The sequence below is a fragment of the Lissotriton helveticus genome, chromosome 2_1 (genome assembly GCF_964261635.1).
Source record: "Lissotriton helveticus chromosome 2_1, aLisHel1.1, whole genome shotgun sequence".
NCBI lineage: Eukaryota > Metazoa > Chordata > Amphibia > Caudata > Salamandridae > Lissotriton > Lissotriton helveticus.
The window spans coordinates 969,293,759-969,314,972 of NC_136059.1; the positions used below are offsets into that span (position 1 = coordinate 969,293,759).

The following is a 21,214-nucleotide window of genomic DNA, read 5'->3' on the forward strand; positions in this document are numbered from 1 at the left end:
CAAATCTCTACTATAACATTTCCTTGTTGCTGTGATAGCCTGTTGGTCCCACTACCAAGCATGCAAGTGTTGGACTGCTTGGTTCATTTGCCAATCATGGAATTAGTGGATATATCTCTTCAAGCAGCGTATTCATGGGCTCAGTAGCCCATCCCAATGTGAAAGAAGTGGTACATGCTGGGAGAGTTAGAACATCGCCACAGAGCTTCTGACAGCCAGCTCCCCTTTATCTGACGAAAAAAGGCCTGGACCAATTTTTGAAGCAGAGTGAGGCTCTCCCTGCTAACACTGGAAAGTCTTTGCTTGATGGAAAGACATTCATTGTCACTGTTCACTCCCTATACAACCTCTAGGTTCCCTTATATCTAACTGTTCCCTCCTCTCCCCTAACTAGCAATTACTTGTTGCCTCTGATTAGAGTTTCCTTCTCTCCCCCATATGCTTGCTCTTGGTTCCCTCTACCTCGCCTTTTATATGCACACTCCTCTTTTCAACCTTCTATTAAAATCAATTCAAATTCAAAGAAACTTTATTCGGTTTAAGTTGCAAACCATAAGTTTAATACAAAGATAAAATTCATTATTCTAAAATACTATCAGCAACAATAACCAATGAGCGATTAATTTGGAGCACTTGATGGAAAATTATTACAGTTCATTGATGCGGCAAAAAAGTGACCGTGCATTATTAAAGTGACCTCCATAGCAGCATACAATTAAATAATTGGTTAAAACTTTTCAGAGCATATATGTCTCCATCAGTGTATAGCTCTTTCGCACCATCATTTCCCTCTGTTCAGCAAGAGAGTTATGCTGCTAACACTATCATTCATGGTAGAGGGTAGAATTGTAAATTCTGCCCATCAGCTGTCAAATTCTGATTGACTGTAGGATAACTAGTTCTCATATTCAAATCTGTCCAGCTATTTATGAAAGTCTGCTCAACACTCCAATGTGTAATAGAAACTAAACAAACCCATTTTGGCTCTAGGTCTGTCAGTTGTACATTTGATAATTGCGCAATGGTCTCAGATCGGTCCTTAAAAATGACCTTTTGTCTGGAATTTCGGTCCTGAATTTTGACCATTTGTCTTAAATTTCTGCTGCCACCGTCCAGAATGTGCTTGGATGCCAGGTGGTCACCCTAGGTCCAAGTGCTTTGACATGGAGGAATGTTACCCAGTATCAGATTCGTCACTGCCCAGGAACATTATTTCTACTCTTTAAAAAGTGAGAAATAAAAGGTATGGAAAGTCTAGTGCACCACTGGGATTCTGGCGTGCTGTGGAAAAGTAGCAAAGCAGGATCTATAGAGAAGTATATGGAAAGGGGGAGAACATGTACCAGAACACCAGCAGAGATGGGGCATGCAATAAGAGTGTCTGGGCTAATGTATTCTCTGGATGTGCAGACATACCCTCATACATGGACATCAGGTGGTGTGAAACAGGCAGATACCTGCTGAGGGACAAATACTTAACTTGGAAGCCACCAAAGTATTATCTTCCCAACTACTTCGAAGTCATGGTTTTGAAGGTGCCAGAGTAAGGAATTACAAGGTGCCACAGCCTGGCTCATTCATATTGGTATAAAAGCAGAACAGCTTCTACGGAGTCATTCTTTCAGAAAGAGGGAACCCATGAGGACACCAATACATTTAATTTCCAGATGCAATGCAAACAAAAAATCTTTAGGGGTGGAGAGAGGACGGTACAGCCAAAATCCAACAAATGTTATAGGTAGAATTTGAAACTGGTGTACGAACATGGGGCAAACTCATGTGCGCATCTGCAGAAAGCTGGTGGGATGGTGCACACAGATTCCAAAGCATTGTAGCATTTTCGATCCAGTTGGATCCAAACCCCAGTGAGGGGATGCCAGATACTTACTGAACACTACCTTTTTTGAGGAGGTGGAATTTCTTTAGTTTTATGCAGTCAATTCTGTCCTTCATACATAGATTTTCAGCAAGCATGCACCAATATAGTTTAACACTGTTTCTCAATTGTTGGTACCTAGGATTCATCACATCTTGGCACATCAGCGTGCCAACAGCAAACCAAAGTCCTAAACTAATTAACTGTACTTTGGGGTGAGGGGGGGTGGTGAAAGGTGTAGAGCAGCTTGGGGTAATCTGGCCACTCTGAATGCGTTATAGCAGGACGTGAGAATTGTTCAAGTGATGTCTGTTATGGTAGCCAATATCAAAGTAATTCTGTTCCAGAAGGAATGTAGTTTTGGGTACAGCCATGTGATAAGGTAAAATGCTCATACCAGTCTGCATAGTCACATGTTTTGAAGCTTACCAAAAACAGTAGAGGATATAGTGTAATATGTAGTAGTTTCAATTGCACCAACTATAAAGCCTGTCCTTACTGCTACCTCCATGGGGTACTGCAAGGCCTCCCCACAGGCAGAACGTAATTAACTCTAGGTCGAGGGTCCACTTGAGCCTCCAGTGTTGACAAAATGATTAAGCTGCGTTCTATAGATTAAAATAGCCTCGAGACTCTCAGGCTGCAATAAGGTTTTCAAGGGATGAGCTTTTGGCAACATCTACATTTCCCCAAAAATTAAGTGAAGGATGTCTAATTCTTGTATCTGAAGAACTCCAAAGCAACTAATAGAAAACTAAGTTGTTCGAGCACTTCTAGGGTGCTCCACACTGCAGCTAGTGCAGAGATTGTAATCAAATACTGTCTGTGGAAATCAGACAGGAGTTTTCACTTCTTGACAAAAACCCAGGACAACCAATCACACGCCTGTCCACTCATTTGTCAGTTGTGATGACTAGTAGCATTTCGTGCTTCAGGGACAGATTCCACCATAAAACACCCCTTGTAGGATATACTCCTGGTCATCCTGTGTAACTGTTCCATAACACCATGTGGAGTGTCTAGTCAAGCTTCAGACATAGTATAAAAGGAGACCATGTTGATTTATGAATTACAGAATACTTTACTGAGTATCTGACAAAGAGGCCCTATCCAAAAGAAGGGGAGGGAACATCCGTATAGTACATTTTCTTATTTACTTAATAAGAGACCAAGATCCTGGTCCAGAAAGTTTATGCAGTGTAACAAATCCCCAGGCATTTGGAGCCTTCACTATCAAAGTAGTGAGACTGTTGCCCATGGCAAAGTTGTCAGGGAAAAATACAGGCCTGTCCCATTTAAACAGAACGTTCAATGTAAGCCAAGTGTGTAGAATATAGTCAGCATTCTAGGCTCCACCACATTAACCATTGCAGAGGAAAATTCTTTTCTCCGAGGGATCTTAAAAGCCTGACATCTCCCTGTATTCCACAGGTCAAAGACTCCATCTTGGGCCTTGCTTCAGATTAAAGGGTTGAGAGTACCCATAAGAAAATTATCTGGGCTGAATACAGCAGCCTAAAGTGGGATGTACATATGGGTCAAAGTCCATTCTCTCCAAGATTGCAAACGTATGCAGCCACTCCATGAATTCAAAAGCGTTGGCCATATCTATAGAAAAGACCACTGCAGGCTACTGTGGTACAATTTAAACAGTCCATACACTCAAATAGTCCAATTCCACCTAGTGGAGTTTCCTGGAAAAATAGAGCCTTACTGGTATGCAGTTAATTACAAATTTTTACAAATTTAGTACAAATGTTCACCTCTACGTTCAAGAGGGATATCCGCTCTTAAGCAGTACACTGATTTTATGTTCAGAAATCAGTAATGGCATGGGCAAATTAGTTAATTTCCCCCAGGTCCCCACTTTCCAAAGGGCCGCCCAGGAGAGTGAACTTTTCATCAGACCTTAGATAACTTTCTCTTTACCCAGTGTCTAATTAAGGATTTTCAGGGTCAATAGAAAGACTTTAGCAGTTTGTTTTAATACATGTATAAGTCACTAAAAAATAAAATGTGTCAGTTACTAAAAAAGTGCAGACAGTCAATAGCACTTTGCAGTAAGTTTTGTACTACAAAACATACTACAAAACTCGTTTGTGACTCCGGCCCAAGGAAAAGGTTACAAACAAGGATGTTAGGGGGCACAATGGAAAGTAGAGCAGAAAACAGCAATGAGGTAAGTAAAGGCAAAACTTTATATAAACTGTAGGAGGGGGGGAGATATAAACAGCCCTGTGAATTTAATGGAGCGAAACTGAGTAAACACTGGCAACCACCAATTTCTATAATTTATGAAAACAATTTTTAAAAAATCCCAAATTCTATTAGAAAGTGAATACAGAAAAGGATAGTTATGACATTTAGAAAGAATGCTCACTCACCATTAGTGGAACACTTACCGAAAAATTGATTTTTGGCTTACGTCAGCCCAAAAGATATTCTGGCCAGCAATGTCCGCATCCAAAGCCACAGTGTTTCTCAGTTGCTCCACTAACTGTTTGTACTCCTTCCTTTCCAGGCCAACCTTTCTAATGTCTCTTCGGTTTGTGAAGATTAAACATGGCTCTGTTCCTATAAAAATGTGCATAGTTTTCAAAAAGCATGCAAAAATAAAGAACTTTTTGCAAGGTTGATTACCCACCTCAATTGTCCTTCAGTGAAAGTATCCTTCAAGATATATCTTAATTTGCACGCTCCACAACCAAACGTGTGGCAACCATAAGACCATAATCATCAAGTCAACATTTGCATATGTTATTTCTGAAAAAGCCTGGTGAAAGAAATATTCTCCTTAAGGTTTCTCAATGTGATGATTAAGTACAGGTGCCAATGAAACCCACATCAATGTGGCAACTGGTCTACAAGTAAGCACAAATACCTTGGGAAATGAGCATAAACTAATACTTAGCCCCAGAAAGTTAATGTTGCTTCCCTTTGGAAGCATACGATTACTGAAGCGGTCATAAGGCGAAGAGGCAGCTGGTTAATTTTTCAATTGAAAACATTTGCCAGCAATTTATTCAGTTACTTGCTTCATGGAAAATTGTTTCTTGGAGTCAAACTAAACCTATCAGAAAACATCCCAACCTGCCTGAAAAAAAGCTTATGAAGCACTCACTGATAAGTTACGACAGCTATACAAACAAAAGCTTCCCTCAAATAGAGTAGGAAAACAAACATAGAAAATATTTATACCATTTTATCAAGGTTTATAGAAAGACGTACACATACGGTCCCACACAAACACTATGCACAAACAACCACAAACCCAACCATACTCCTACGCTCTGAGAACTCATAATGGGATTGAAATATTGTACATTTCAAAACAAAAGATATCGTTCTTCCAATACGAAGTGAGTTGAAGCAGGAAGAAAGGATAAGCAATAGATGGCTGTGGATTGTCTCCGATGTTCATACAGTTCATAATTCAGTATCTTCTCTTTAGGGAAGGTGGAAACAGAGGAGACCCTTGGCTCTCCAGCGCCGACTCACGTTTTGGTGTCTAACCCGGGTATGGGTCACACCTTCAGGGTGAACAGATCATGTGTGGGACAAGAAAAGATGCGCCCGAGTCATGATCACTGGGAAAGATACAGGAGGTATTAAGAACTAGGGACAAAAGATGGAAGGCTCCACCCGGAGATCCGGAGTGGAAGAATAAGGACAGCTGTAATGGTACTGAATATTGGCGTCACATAGACCCAGATAATCACGAATATGCAAAGAAATAAAAGTAATCCAAGCTCCAGGAGGCCAGCAATTTACTTTAGGCGGCGCGACTTCGGAAAATTTCGAAGGCATCCGAACGTAGATTTGATCGCAGCAGCCATCCAGCGGAGTGCAGGGAAAGGTAATCAGACTGATCAGAACAAACAGCTGAGCCAAGTCTGTACCTGTGCCAAGGTAAATGTTTCAAAGGTGGCAGAATTTGGGATTAAACTTTATCCATTTTAATTAGTGAACTTTGTCTCCTGTGAATCATTTATTCACCACTATTAGATCGGAAACAGATTAGTAAAATTCGTGTAATTTACCAAAAGCAAGTTTTGCATTTTAGCAACATTTAAGCAAGCCTACTTAAACAAATCTGATGTTTGGTTACTGGAAAGGAATCCGTTCCATTTAACATTTCACCATTTTTAGGTCTCGTTACAAACTGCTTCAGTGGTCTATTGTACAAAAACCTAGCGTGTACAATGCCAATACTTTGAGTGGACTTTGGGTCAGCCCACTCACTGCTCCACTGGTTGGTCTGGTCGCTATAATTGGTTTGCTAACCATTCAATGGCTTTCATTCTTACTCTGGCATTTGCTCCTCCTGGAACACCGATTTTACAGTGTTCAAACGAATGAGTTGTAGCCTTCCACTGCTTAAATTAAGGGGGACTGCTTTTGATCAGCAATCCATAGGCGTCCATGTGTTTTCCTGCTCTCCAGCATATGCTCCTTGCACGCAGTCCACCTGTTGCTTCCCCCCACTTCTTCCCATCGGCTTTTAGTTTTCTACCAGCTACCCTCTTATAACACATCTATTCTCCTTAGCCATTATTTTGCTCGATGTTGTTTTGTTCACCATTCTCTACGGTAAAGCACTGCCCCAAGCCGCTTGGCGGCATAGAGTTTCACTCCTCCCAGTCTATTTTTTTAAAGTCAATTTCTTTTTCTGATGCCCCGCAGCTATAATTAGCTACCAGGCCACTCCTCTAATGCATGCTAATAATTTCATGTTCTAACCCTGGTATTAAAAGAAAGTGCCACTGCAGTGTCTTATCATACATGTCCATGCGTGATGATGCATGCCCCCACACAAAACCAGAAAAGGCAAATGCCCAGACCGAGCTTGGTAGAGGATGCTCAGCTTTGACGGGTTAGGGGGAAGGTTACGACTCCTGTGCCAAAATCCTATGTCCTCACAAACAAAGTATAGCCAGGAGAAAGGTTTTTCCAGGAAATCCGAATGTAAATTCCAGCTACACAAGAGTAAACTCATTTAAACTGATGCCAGTCTATACAAAAGGGCACGGGTTAAAATACAAAACTGGTCAGTTCAGAAGTGTTAAACTGTGCCATTCAAGCATTTTTAACATCAAAATACTTGAAATACATCCCTATATTTAAGTGTTATTCTTGCTACAGGCAGCCAGGAACAGGATGCTACATAGCTGCCAAGGTTTCAGATTGCAATGTGTGACATTTTCATAATTCCAATGTAATTACGAGTGACATTTCAACGCCTATGAGTGACACCATCTTGCGTGCAAAAATCAAGCAATGAAGATGAGGCACATATAGAGTTTCTCATTGCTCAAATGGGTAGTTCTCATTGCTCAAATGGGTAGAATCTATAAGAAAATCTTATAACTGCTGCACGCAGCAGAAATGTAAGGGTACTAACCAGAGACACTGACTGCAGGCTGGCAGGCACTGCTGCTGCTCAGATGATCTGAGCATGACCGCACGCTAACCTAAAAAGCACATTTTATAGAATGGGTCAGCTGGTTATTGAAACTACCCTCACAACCCTAACCCTTCTGCATCGGTCTCCGACCCTCGAGAAAAATACCAGCCTTGTGTTCTCATTCTAACATTTTGCAAAGTGTACACAACCATACATAGCTGGCAATTTTTATAATTACTTGTGTGATATTTATATGTTTTATTGTGTGACACTGCGAGTGGCACTTCCTCGTGAGTAAACCAAAGCAGTGACTTATTATTTGCGTGCTGCGTTCGGGTCATAGATTGCCTTTATAGTGTTAGTTATCCTTCAGCAATTGTTGAACACACGTTGAGAAATTGAGAATTTCTTGCCAGTAGCCCAAAACGCTCTGCTGGTTTTGCTGCAGAGGAGACTGGCCTCAGATGACACAGATCTGCTCGCAGTCAGGCCGGCTGCCTGGGACCAACATTATGTTTGTGGGTGGGGCGCATGCAGGGAGGAAAACATCCTGCCAACACCACTTAAGTTCAGAGGCAGGGACAGCCTAGGGCAGCTTGGCAAAAAGAACTAAACGGTCTGGAATTTTTGCATTACTAGTGCAGAGCAATAACGGTCTGGGGTGCCTTGCCAGCATTTAAAAAGGAAGACGAGGTACCACCAGATCTGTGTGGGGGCTGCCGTTCTTGAAATGAGAGACCAACGTGATGATCCGTGTTATTATCCGAATACACAAGGAATTTAAAGCCTGTTGGAAGGCCCGACAGTGAGCTTGATTAATCGCAACAAGTTTTGCTCTCATCTGGGCTTATGTGAAGTTGAAACGTAAAAACAGGTCAGCACTCACCTCCATGAGCCGGGCCCGCCCAGTTCAAATAACACAGCCGTTGATTCACTCCTGGTAGATCCGCTGCAAGATTAAGCAGCTCTGCTACAGGCTGTCAGGCAGAGCAGGCTCCCCATGGCGAGTCCAAGTTAGCCCGTCACTGTGCTGATGGTCGGGTGAGCCCGAGATGAACCAGCTCGCCCGCGGGATCCATTATACCGCCCTTGGTACTGTAAGCAGTGAGCACACTGCAACTAATTTTGAAATGCCGCTCTTTTTGCGGTCCACCCTATTAAAGTATCTCCTTAGCCATTGGGCACTGAAAGCGACCACTGTTATGCCAGCCGTTGGTTACAATGTAACACCCGAAACAAGTAGCACGCACATTAACCGCATACCCTCAAGCCTGCTGGAAGCTGAGCACATCGTGGTAGGAACCACGGAGGGCAGGCCCCGCCCAGTAGGTGTCAGTCCTCTCAGTATTCGGCACAGCGACTACCTTGACCCGGTGACGTCAGGCCTGGGCTGTAATTCGAGTGACTCAGCCACGCTGGCGCTGCTGGCCGGAATTTCAACACAGCAGCCTAAGATGATACATGTGTAGTAGCAATGTATGCACATGATTAAGGGTTAGTGACTGAACCTGCCTGTCCTGGTGGCAGCGCCCGTGCAGGCAAGTCTGCGGGGAGGAGCAGAGCCGGTGCAGGTCACAGGTGCGCATGCTAGCAGCCTGGCGTGGCCAGAGACAGCATTAAAATGCGTGACAATGCATTTCAGTGAGGTGATGCAGAACACCACACTGAAATGCGGTAGAGTCACGCCTGATGCGTGATACTTGGCAGACCTGATGCTAGACTATGAACCACAGATGATATCGGGAACGCTACTGCTTTGAGGTTTAAGAGGTATTCTATGTCCTAAAAACACGATCTTGGGCCAGAAAGCAAGACATCTGCCAGTACAAATACAGAAGTTGGTGCTGTAAGACAGTGAAAGCAGTCCACCTGAGGGCGTTACAGTATGTTACATGCACCACTGACTGGTCCTAATCTAGTGTGGTTCAGGGACACGGAAATCAGCGTTATTTGCCAAATTTCATGAGCCCTGCAGGCTTTGATGTGTGCTAACAGCAAGTCTATGAAAAAATAATTACAATTTCTGAAGCTTCAAGATAGTCAACAAGCTGTATGATCAAGTTGACCAAGGCACTCCTACTTCGCTCATCTGCTAGGTCTCAGACAGAAGCTCTTGAGGATTCAAAAAGCTCAATCTTGAACTCCAGCTTAATGTATCAAGGCACTGTGGAGGCTTCTCATAGACAATCACTACTTCATTCCAGCCACCCCGCCTCCTCACTCGAGATCACCCAATTACAATTTTGACTGCTTGCCTTGGACACTTACTGTCAAGGCCCCTTAAGGGACTTTTGCAGTTTACACTTTGCACACTCGTTTTGGCCTTCATAGACTTCAAAAAGATGGTTCTTTGAATAGACTTGAAAGGTTAGTTCTTCTCCAATAGTTGCTCCATTCTGACGCTGGGGTAGATTTTAGCAATCGAAGTATTTCTATAATACTGTCACTTATGCACTTTCGAATAGTGTAGGTGAGGCAAGGCAACCAGTTATCATAACTTTGGCAGCAAGTAGTTTTGAGCTCTGCCCTTCCTACTTTCAGGGTTGAGACCATGAAAGGTCCTATAACATTCCTCAGTGAGCTGGTGATTTGGGGGAAGATTAGGAAACCTGGACTTTTTTCTGAGCTAGTACATGAAACCTGAAATAAAGCGACATTTGCCAATTAACCAGGCTTTGCAAATGTGTCCACATTCCCCTTAGTAGATCTGACTAAATTCCGTGCTATTGGGACCCGTATCACTTAAAGAAACTGGTTAGGCTAGTTTCTAGGGCAATGACGCAGAAGCTTGCACTCAGGATTGGCATAGCATTGAATGGTTGTAGGGCAGGAAGTGAAAATGGGCTAGTCTGATACAGTCTATTCACAAGGCGCTTTAGTGGTTTCTGTCCAGAGCACCCAAGATAGTTTGTTTTTGGCTGAGAAATGCTCCTTGATTTCTGGTCAGGAGCGAATCCTAGCTCCGATATGTACTGGCGGCAACAGCGAAGCACTTGGATAAGCTATGGCCCTTCCATCTGGAATCACCTATTAATCCCCCTTGACAGACCGGTTTGTTGGAGAAAGGCATGAGACCTCGACTTTGTCTAAGAATTTCTACTTTGGGCAGCAACAGGCTTCGGTTTTGCAGAGATGTAGCAGCAATTTGGCTATGGGCCTTGCAGGAGTCAAGATCTAACCAGCTGTCGCAAGAGAAACTTTAAACAGGAGCATTTTATTGTGATCCTTCCTTAAAGTTCGGCAAAGCCACAGCAGCCTGGCAAGAACCTTAAAGTGCTTAGTTCTTAGCCACTATGAGTGAACACAGGGTACCACGCATGTAAAACCATTTCAGTGCTTGCATCTGTCAAATTCCACGAAAACCTATGCCTTGGCCATAAATCCCTCGAGTCTCATTGTCAGGTGAAGTTCGGCATGCTGTTTGCTCAGCATTCTGAACTAGGAAAATAAAGTTTCTAGCACAATTAGACTTCGTTCTCTGGTTCTATAGGATGCTTTCCTCTGAGAACCCAGGACTACAGGAAAGCCAGAGGGAATGCAAATGGCCACACCAGAATGCCCAGTGTGCAAGATCTACCTTGGTCACCTCAAGCAAGGATAACAGGATTCCGGCCTGATGCAAGTTTCTCCATTAATAAGGTCTTCCTTCAGGAAGAAGTCTATTCAACAAGGTACTAGTCCCACCCCCCCACACCCCTTCCGCCACAGCCCCCCGCCACACACATTTGGTCCACAACGGAAGGCATGGCACGGAACGGACATCAATTAACTAAGTGTGGCTGATTTCACACATTAATAGTCATGGCTGAATCAGTTTGGAATGACCGGCACAGGGCAAGAGTATGTGCCGTAGGCAAATCATGCAGAAGTGTATTAGAACATGAAGCTGCAGTTAAGTAGCTTGCTTCGGTGCACCTCTTCGAGAAGTACTCTGCAATTATGACTGAATAGGTCTTTGACCAACTGTTATTGCACTCCCAACAACTTCATCTTCTGCAACTGAACTGAGCCCAGGGAGGAGGGATAGGGTTATCCAGAATAAAGATCTGCACAAAAAGGAGCCGGAGAACCCTTGAAACAAATGGAGACCTCCAAAATTGGCACAGGTGGGGTATTTTTTTGCAGTCCATGGTACCTGGACCAAAACACGACCAGGATTATGCACCCATCAAAGATTAAAGAACTCTCAAAACATCCATTACAGGAATTCATATTAAAGCGTAAGATGCAGTCGTGAGATGCGGATAAATGTATAAAAACATTTCTTGCATCGATCGGTTCACTAACCAGTGCTTTGGCATCAACAGCAGTTTAACTTAATCCATCACCCAAGAATTTATCGCGAGCCTCAAACGCAAAAACGATGCCCCCGACTCTTGGGAAGATCAAACAATTTTAGAACAAAAAGTTACAAAGTGAACATGCAGGCACTTGTCAAACCAAATTTTAGTCTTCCAGCTTTAATTCAGATGTATTTGAGCACTTGTGTTTCTTCCAGTGGTTGCTTGTTTTGCTTTAAACATTAGCCAGCACAATACTCTGCACCTCTTACAAACCACATGACTGCAAAAAGGGCATATTCAAAACATCAAGAAAATAATTCTCTATAGTTTGTGTTTCATATAATCCCATCTGGCCTCGTCGTCCAAACAAGCATACATAGAGTGCCTAGTTTTCATTTACATTCAAACAAGACGTTGTTTTGCATTGAATCCAAATGATAAATAACAGCCCCTAAAGTGCGCATAATTCTGTTCAATCTTTAAGTGTTATTTAATGAGAATTTTTCGATTTCACTTACCTACCGTTTCCTAAGCACAAATAGTGAGAACATAAAAAAAAATCATTTACCTACTGCCTTGCACACGCCAGTGGCGAGATCCATTTGATATCCACGGCTGCATTCACACTTGTAGCCGCCTTTCAAGTTTACACAAATTTGACTGCAGATTCCAGGATTGTGACATTCATCAATATCTAGTGAAGAAAATCGCAAATAAGAGTCACAGTAAACAACCACGGAGCAGCTTTAGAACACCGACTTAGACAAATTGGCTTAATGGACTGTAAGGAATGTGTACACAAACGACAATAACTGCCTTGTGCAAAATTAATACTCACTGTTAAGTACTACGGAAACATTCAACCCCACTAATGCCTGCCTCCACCACACCCAGTCTGGATCATCAACTTGCCTCCACATGTTTTCCTGTCAATGAGCTCAAACCCGGCTGGGCATTCACATTCATAGCCCACGATCAAGTCTCTGCAGATGTGGGAGCAGCCTCCATTATTTACCAGGCATTCGTTTAGACCTAGGAGGGAAAGAATGCTTTAGGTTAGTCCATAAACACAGACACTCCATAGCAGCACAAAGCACATAAGGGCCACACGTCACAAACACATAACTTCGATGGCAAACCGACTCAAAGGAAACAGAATTCGCCAACCAAAGCACAGGGATCTAAACTGTATATCATGAGTCCTACTCAGCGCTTAAAAATTGTAAAATAAGTGCCAGGGTCCTCGTCAGGAGACAACACCTATTACCCTTGCCAATGTTGCCGAGGACACTACCAACACAACCACTAACAATTACCCTCCCTAGTGGGACTATTCCAGGCCCCAATGCAATAGGAATTGCTTTGGTGGAAGGTATTAGTCATATTTGCTGTATAATGAACGAACAAACGACTTATCCTCCGTAAATAACTATACAGCACCACCATGTGGCAGACTGTCAAGTCCCGGTGTTGACAATTAAGTGGCGCTGCAGAGCACTAGAGACCACCGGATCAAATTAAGAACTGGTCATACGATGAGCAGTCTGAAAATAAAGGTTTCATTAACATTTATATGTGGGAGTGAGACTCCTCCACTTCGCCTTCATTAACTTTTCTGTTCGTACTCACAAGTTTCACTGAACGCAGTCAATATGCCCAAAGTGAGGATTCGTGAGTCGTTTACTTGCACCCAAGCCAGGATGCAATAGTTTGAGGTACATTGCGAACCGAGATAAAAATTGTATTGCAGTACTGCACTGTTTTACTACAGGCAGACAGCCGGGGAGATTGTTGCTTTAATTTTGTAAGACTACTACATACGATAGTGCACCAAATAAAGGCATCAGAAGAATGTGATACTGTAGACAAACGGAATGGAAGTGTGAAACAATGCAGTAAAAGTGCATAGACGGAAACATTGCACCGCTGGCAACTCAGTTCCTGCTAATCCATATAGTGACAATTCGCAGCTTGTGGCAGGAGTGAAACTGCTCCGACAAGCTTCTTCTGTATAGCTTCAGGTAGCGGGTACTCTACTTCCATCCCAAAACTACCCCACACTTTGTCCACTTCTGTACCAGTGCAACGCCTAGGAAATCCCCATATTAAAAAAAGCAGTCGGGAGGGATTATTTAATCTATGGCAAACAAAGGTGTGCTGGGAACAAGAAAGGTTTAGGATAAGGAGTAACAATCAAAAACCAATAATTGAGGCCTAGCTCCTCAGGAACCAAGAGCTTAATTTGACAACGTATAGTAGAATGGAAAATCCTGCCCCCATAATCTTCTCCTGACATTGGAACAGGCTACCAATCTGAAACATACCTATACCCACACTTAAAATATACTCTTTTAGAAGGCCCATGAGCGACCTCCCTTGGAAGCATAAGGACAAGGGAAAGTAACCACCCTGTCCATTTCAAGGGTGGATAGATATTTGTCTTAAGAAAATTAATATCCTTAAAAACGAGTTTGTATTGCCACAATTTAATATATTTTGTTTAATTCCCATTTCTGACTGGGAAACTAAAATTACAAATACTCTAACTCCTACTTCCTCCAAGGTCCCATCTAGTTCTGATCTTCAATCTGGACACCATGTTTGGCCTTCAAATTGAATTTAAGATTAAGTAATTAATGCAAACTTAATACCACAAATTCAAGGATTAAACGATCAAATAGTAGAAATATACGGATCAACTTTTAAGCAGATTAAATGCTGGTTAATTGCAAAGGACTTTTAAAAACAGACTGTACCTGCTGCCAATTACACAAATTGTTTGAATTGTAACTTCCCTTAGGGACCTGGTGGCCTATATTTCTAGGATGAAAAACCTTTTTGGTACGCATGATTATTAGGACATCTACAACTGCGCAGACAATTCAATCATAACCATCCCCCATTTTAGCCACCCTATTACAGTGTTGAAGTTATGGCAATTGCGTGTTCTTTCTTGACTGTCGGACCGTGAACTCTTAATTATAGTTATGGATCCCTGTAAAGCTTTTAAATGGATGCACAAATTATTCATTTTATAAAGTTATAAAGTTATCTTTGAATCTGAAAGTTTCAAAAAGTTAAACTATTTTCAGAGAAAGTCTGACTGTCGAATCACACTAGTTTTAAAGATGTACCCAAGATAGACCTACTTTTCCAGGTATATTTCATATAGTTTGAGCAAGATGTAAAAATCAGGAATTTTTTTTTGATAGAATTCCTTCACATTACCAGCTGCTCTAACAAATTAGGTTAGGAGAAACTGGCACACTGCCTGATGCAATCAATTATATTCCATTTGCTCCATGTATTTGCTTCTGGCCCACAATTACACATGCAGTTCATATGCAGGAATAGCCAAAATCTGACTCGGTCTCCTGCGTCAATGCGATTAAATTTATACAATAAGCTTTAGTTGGCATACTAGGCTGACTAGTAACTATGAGACACTTTCTACCTTATTCATACTTTATCAAACCAGTCACGGTCTGTGCTTTCACATCAAAACCTTTGAAAAAAAATAGTATTTTGCTTTCTCCCACTTCTGGTGAGTGGATATTTGCTGTATCCTGGTAAGACCATGGGAATTTTACAGACAGGTACCATGACAGGTACCATGACTGCTCTACTCCCTCTAGGAGGGAGGGCACTGTAGCAAAATGGTTAACGGGGGAAATAATTTGCGACTTGGCCAGCTCAAACAATTACTTGCAGCCCACTGAAACTAGAATTCTGCTCAGTCATGCACAAAGATCTATTTCTTAGTGATTCTTCACAACCATAGGCCTTCTCAATGAGCACTCAATGACTGATCTCCTGGAGGATATCAGTTTTGGCCCTTGCGAGAGGTTCAATATTATGATTTCTATGTAATTTAAATAAGAATGATTTAGTTGTCTGCACAGCAGTCTCTGAAGAGACTCTAGATTGTTTTCATTCATGTCTTTCAAGCCCCTAGAAGTCTTAAAGATTAGAATTTAAAGCAAAGTTTTATTTGGAGGAGAGGAGCATCCTGAACACTGCTCACCACTATCCAAGGCAGGTTTTGACAAGCCGATATCTACAGACTTATTTGTAACAAGAGTTCTTACTGAATTTACTTTGTTTCCGACATGAAAGTATGATGGAGAATACATCACATAGGTCTTCAAGATCACCTGCATAATGCATGTTGCAAGCTACTTGCAATGACCAACATAATAGTGGGCCGCCGTGATAGTTTCTTGGGTGTCAAGTAGTGTTTAGAGAGCCGTTCTATTTTAAAGAGGGTGCTCTTTGTGCTCGCACTTGTGCATATTGAAACTGCCGACAACCAATACACATAATCACCATGACTGGAACAAGATTACGTGTAAAGGTTCACCTTTAAATCACCATCTAAACTGTACTGCTAAGGACATAGGGCTGTCTGGCAAATTTTCCTGTATGCACTTATTGCCGAACAGGCTAAAGTGCCATAAAGTTGGGTGCCTAGTTTTGCCTCATGAAATTCTTACCACATTCCTTCATCGGCTCATCACTCCAATCTCTGCAGTCCTGTAGCTGATTGCAAACCTTGCTTATTTCAATGCATTCCCCACTTCTACACTTGAATTTTCCAGGTCCAGAGCACTGAGTAACTGAAATACAAACCGAAACGCAATTAAGATTAAGACTTTTTAAAATAAGTTTGACAGAAAAATCCTCCATTTACTTACCAGTTTTACAGTTAACTTCGTCAGTGCCATCGAGACAGTCTCTTACACCATTACACTGCCGGCTGCCATGAACACAGTTACCATCTTGACATTTGAATTGATCCGGTCGACAAGTACGAGGAGCTAGGATGGGAGAAAAGGAATTTGAGCCAGTCAGACAAGAACACTCCTCTTTAGGGTATAAGTTAACAGAGTTAGGGTTCCAAAATTGCAGTACTTGCAAAGTGGGTGGAGAAACCGGGACCTGCTTGCTATATTAAACACCTGAAATGTATATAAGTGAGACTTTGACCACTGAGAAGTTGCACTTTAAAAGCTTCTACATTTAACCCAACTACCCCTTGACATTCATCTCAAATTCACTTACTCCCATTCCACATCTTGATTCTTGTGGTCAGACCAGGTATGACACTGTCTTCTAGGAAAGCGAGAATAGACTATTCGGAAGCTTGCATAAAGATTTCCTACTCTGGAAGTTTTGAAAATCAATGGTCTCAACTTTCCGAATTGTTAGCAGTGAAAAAAAAATTGGAATGTAGAATGGCTGCAGCTCACGAGTTGGTGTAGAAATGAAAATCCGGGGTTCACAATGGCCACTATGAACTAGACTACAGTGGCAACAGGTATGGCTTGGCAGATTTAGATACCACCTGTGTGGGATAACATTCAAAGATAGTGGACCTTCTGGAGACTGACAAATTGAAATCCTGGCAAGAACTTTGGGGTCTGTGAGGATCTACTTTAAGTGGAAATGGTAGGGTTTTGCACAAATGGTGGAATTCTACCATCACAAACTTCTAGTATTGACAATTAAGGATACAACATCCTAAAGCTACAACCTGAAGATCCGCTGCACACAGCCAGTTATTCTGCTGCTATGGTTGCTAGGGTCATGTCCTATCACCAGTCTCCCTCCCCCTAAACACATGCCACTAACGTTCAGAAAACATTTCAGCATCTCAGTCAAGCACCAATAGGCACTGCACTGTTTAATTATGGCACATTTAAAGTCCTACACTGCCGTCACTAGGCCAGTGTACAGTTTCCCACTGTGTATTAGTGAGATTCTTGTACAGCACATCTTTCTGCAGCCCTGTTTCCCCACTGAAGACATAAGACTGTTCAGACCTACCAGAGACCGTCTTGCCATTAGCACCACCCTGTCACAGGACAAGGTCAGCGAGCACACCCACCCTACAACAAGGTGCGAGCCAAAGTTAGCAAACACCACACTTCCTATGATGCTTTGGCCACTGTAAGCCCCAATCCAACCTAGAGCTAGCAGTATCAGCTCATATTGCCTTGCAACAGTGGTCTTCTGTGCCCTGGTATACATAGCACTACATGATTTAGCACCAGAGCCTGCAGCTCCCTCAAGTCACTTCCATCTGCACGAATTGCAACGTTGGGATGGGCTCATCAGGAAGCCACCAAGGTATCAGCAGAGATCAGGGAGGCCACCTAGGAGGTAAGTGAGTGGGTTGGGGCGTGGTGCCGAGGCCCAAGAGTTCAGATGAGTAAGCATGAGTGAACATGTGTGCAAACAAGAGATAGCTTCTGTGGTTGCAGACATGGCTGGCTGCTTGATGGTGACCCGGAGCTGCAGTTGCCCTAGTATCTTGTGGCTATTCCATGATGTGTATTTTATTTATCCTTCCATAGTATTCACACAGTTTACATTGTGTGCATACTTAGTAATATTGTTGCTCTGACAGAATGGCGATCAACACAAGAAACTGCATGCTTATTCGCATTCTGGTTGCCCCAACACAAGTTGCCCTTTCTTGCTATATTGCCAGGGTAAGCTGTCAAGTCCATGACAACTACACATACCCAATATGTCGTGACAACCACTAATAAGTTACTACATCAACAAAACGAACACAGTTAAATTATTAGTTAAGTATTTACTCAAGCTAGGAGAATAACCAAACAAAAAATATTAAAATGCGAATGCTATTAGGTTAACACATTAAGAATATTTCAAGATAAGTGTCAGACTATTAATGAACAGTTTGAAAAGTCTTGAGTTTTCCCCTTTATAAAAAAATACAAGGTTTTTTTTTAATCCAGGACCTATTCTTGCTGTTTCAAACTACAATATTCACAGTGTACAGTACTTCAGTTGCAAGAACGCCATTCTTTGCATATTGATTGGGTTTAAAATGTTCACTTCAATCAGGGATTGCATATAAAATCAAGCACCTCCACTCTACAAACCTTTATAGTCGGGACTGAAAGCTTGCAGACTCGGTACTCTACAAATTACATTTTCAAATTCAAGTTAGAACACCGATAGCAGAAAACTCCAGTTCTGCCGGCATACACAAAGGCAACAACCCAACCATACCCTTGGGTTTGTAAGGCATTCAGCTAATAACCACTACAGATTTCTGTATGAAAACATACAATTTATATTTGCAGCAAAATAAAAAAATGTTAGCACCTCAGCATCTAGATCACATTGCGCAAGTCCAGTGGGCTATAATGCCTAGACATTAAACTGGATAATGTTGGATGGTTAGCAATGTCATGGCCTACTAAGGATTAATCATTGGCTCGAAACTAGTATGCAAAGACGACTTTCAGTTTTAGGCAGTCAACCGAAATGTGAGCTGCTCTTAGAGGAGCATCGGCATATATTCATCCTAGGCGGTCAAAATCCATCCTCACCCTCCACAAAAGGATCGCTACTCTCCATTTCCTTCCACAAATAGCAGCTACTATATGCTACGGTCCTAGTATCAAGAATACCTACATTTCAGAGTAAGCTATGATGCCCCAAAGTAATACCCAAGGCCAGAAAGATTACAAAACTGACAATTCCATCTTTTATCAGAAATCAAGGAGAAATTTAAATAACTAATGTCAAGATAACAAAGCCGAAACATCTGGTGGGTGAATACACTGCTTTCAGCTGATGCACACGTTTAATTTAGAGCAAGTAGCCTTCATTCTGCCTTTTAAGTATTCTGAAAGGAGATTTATAAGCATCTGCACTAAAAGCAAAAAAGATCGTTCCTTGCTTCTTGACGGTTATTTGCTCTTTTTACCCCTGCATGTAGGACTGCTATATGTACAGCACTCCGATACACCAAATCGTGTTCGCGCTATAAAAAAACTTCAAATAAAAATTGCAGAGATTAAGAAAATCAAACTTGGGGACCTCAAGATCCAATATATAAGGAGACTCTTTACATTTAGACAATCCTGAGGAGATCCCAGAAACTATTCATCCAAAAAGACCGAACCTGTTCAATTTCTTATTGGTCATTTTTGAAGAGAGCTGCACAAAGTAATACGAGATTTACACTTTAGATTACATTGAACAATGTAGATGTTTAAAATTCTACGAACGCCGAGAAGCCAAAGCAAAACTGCGACATTGGTGTTAAAGAGAAATGGCCAGCAGCGGAGGGAAATTTGACATTTAGAGAAGGACTTCTTGAATAGATTACAAAGACTAATGCACTGCAGAGACTGCTTGAACTACAAAATTAGACTTCAATGTTTAGAGCTTAAAGTCTTCAAGTGCCAAAATATATAGAAAACAGCCACATATGAAAATTATCATGGCTACACAGTCTAATTGGTTTAAGACCATTTCAAGAACATAATGGGTAGTAGAAACTATCATGGTCAGACTGGGACAGAAAATGGGCCCGGCACCAAAATAAGGCCCACAGAAGGGAATTAGAAAAGCTAAAAAAAAGTGGCCCATGTTTACAAACTGGGGCAGTTTTAACTTGCAAAAAACTCCTAGCGTGTCTTTACAAGGCAAAGAAGATTGCAAGGACTTAATCTGCAGCAAGCAATGCTTTGATACAGCGGAAATCACAGTAAAACCTGACCCACCAGACCATAAAAGAGGCCTGCAAACAGCCAAAAAGGGCCCACACTCAGACTTGTCCAACCAGCCCATCGGGCTCTACCCACTCGCTATATAGGTCACACACTGGAGATTATTTCTCCTTAAACTGCAGGATAGGAAACTTTTTTGGGACGCTTGAAAGGGTGGCCATGTATATCAAAAGATTTCCCAACAGAGGGAAGGAGTATCAACTATACACCAGTATTTGTCTTGTGTACACAACAGTACATTTATTGCAAGAAGCTGGTCGTGGTGCACCCTTGAAAACATACAAGTTCAATGAGGGTCAGACAGCTAGCTTGAACCTCGACAGAGCTTAAAGCACAATCTTCAGGAGGAAACCAGTTTTAACAAAAAAAACAAAGTGTGTGATGGAAGAAAATGCACAGAAATACCCCACAAATTCTCTTAATTTGTAGTTCTGGATGGCACATTATAATCCTCCGTAAAGAACTCTTCAGAAACTACTCTCCAATTAGGCCATGCATGCCTGTGGCTGAAACTTCTGCAGCAACTACTAGGATGACAGAAAAGGTCCAAATACAATGAAAACCCTAGGGAAAAATTAGTGGGAAATAGACCTCACTTTCTGATGGTTACTCAGTGGAATTCATGGAACAGGGCAATATGGAAGCTGTATAAAAAGAGCTGATGTTCAAATAGGTGACATGGCAGATTAAAGCTAGCAGGTAGTGCTTAAAAAAACATTTTGGGTAGACATTAGCTTTGACTGAGGTATTGAAAAGTTGAGAGCTACCGAAGATGAGCACTAAAGTGAATGAATAGAAGAATCAGGAGCACAAAAGGGTTGTACGTTAAGATTTAATCATTTTTTCTATTAAGAATAGTATGAAGCAAACGAAGTTGCAAGGTGGTGGGCGAAGAGAGTAGTGGGAAGGGGAGACCAACCTGTCTGGAGTGACAATTTGTCTGAATAAGCGTCGTTGCCGGGCAGTGTTTTAAGGATGGATGTGAAAATGGGAGCGATGTGGGTCAACATAAACAGGCAATTTTGATAAAGAGCAACAAGATCAAGCATTGAAAGCACACAGCACAAGCTTCAAGAGCAGCAGTGATTGCATTTGC

General features: G+C 42.0%; 1 protein-coding gene across 1 annotated transcript in view; it reads right to left on the reverse strand.

Moving 5' to 3' along the window:
* The window catches only part of VLDLR (very low density lipoprotein receptor), a 205,354-nt gene that overhangs the window by 49,376 nt on the left and 134,764 nt on the right, over positions 1-21,214 (reverse strand). Inside the window, exons 6-10 of the mRNA XM_078675719.1 lie at positions 16,258-16,380; positions 16,057-16,179; positions 12,476-12,595; positions 12,132-12,257; positions 4,279-4,450 (exon numbers count right to left, since the gene is read on the reverse strand). Of these exons, the coding sequence (XP_078531845.1) occupies positions 4,279-4,450; positions 12,132-12,257; positions 12,476-12,595; positions 16,057-16,179; positions 16,258-16,380 (664 nt within the window). The remainder of the gene's footprint in view (positions 1-4,278; positions 4,451-12,131; positions 12,258-12,475; positions 12,596-16,056; positions 16,180-16,257; positions 16,381-21,214) is intronic.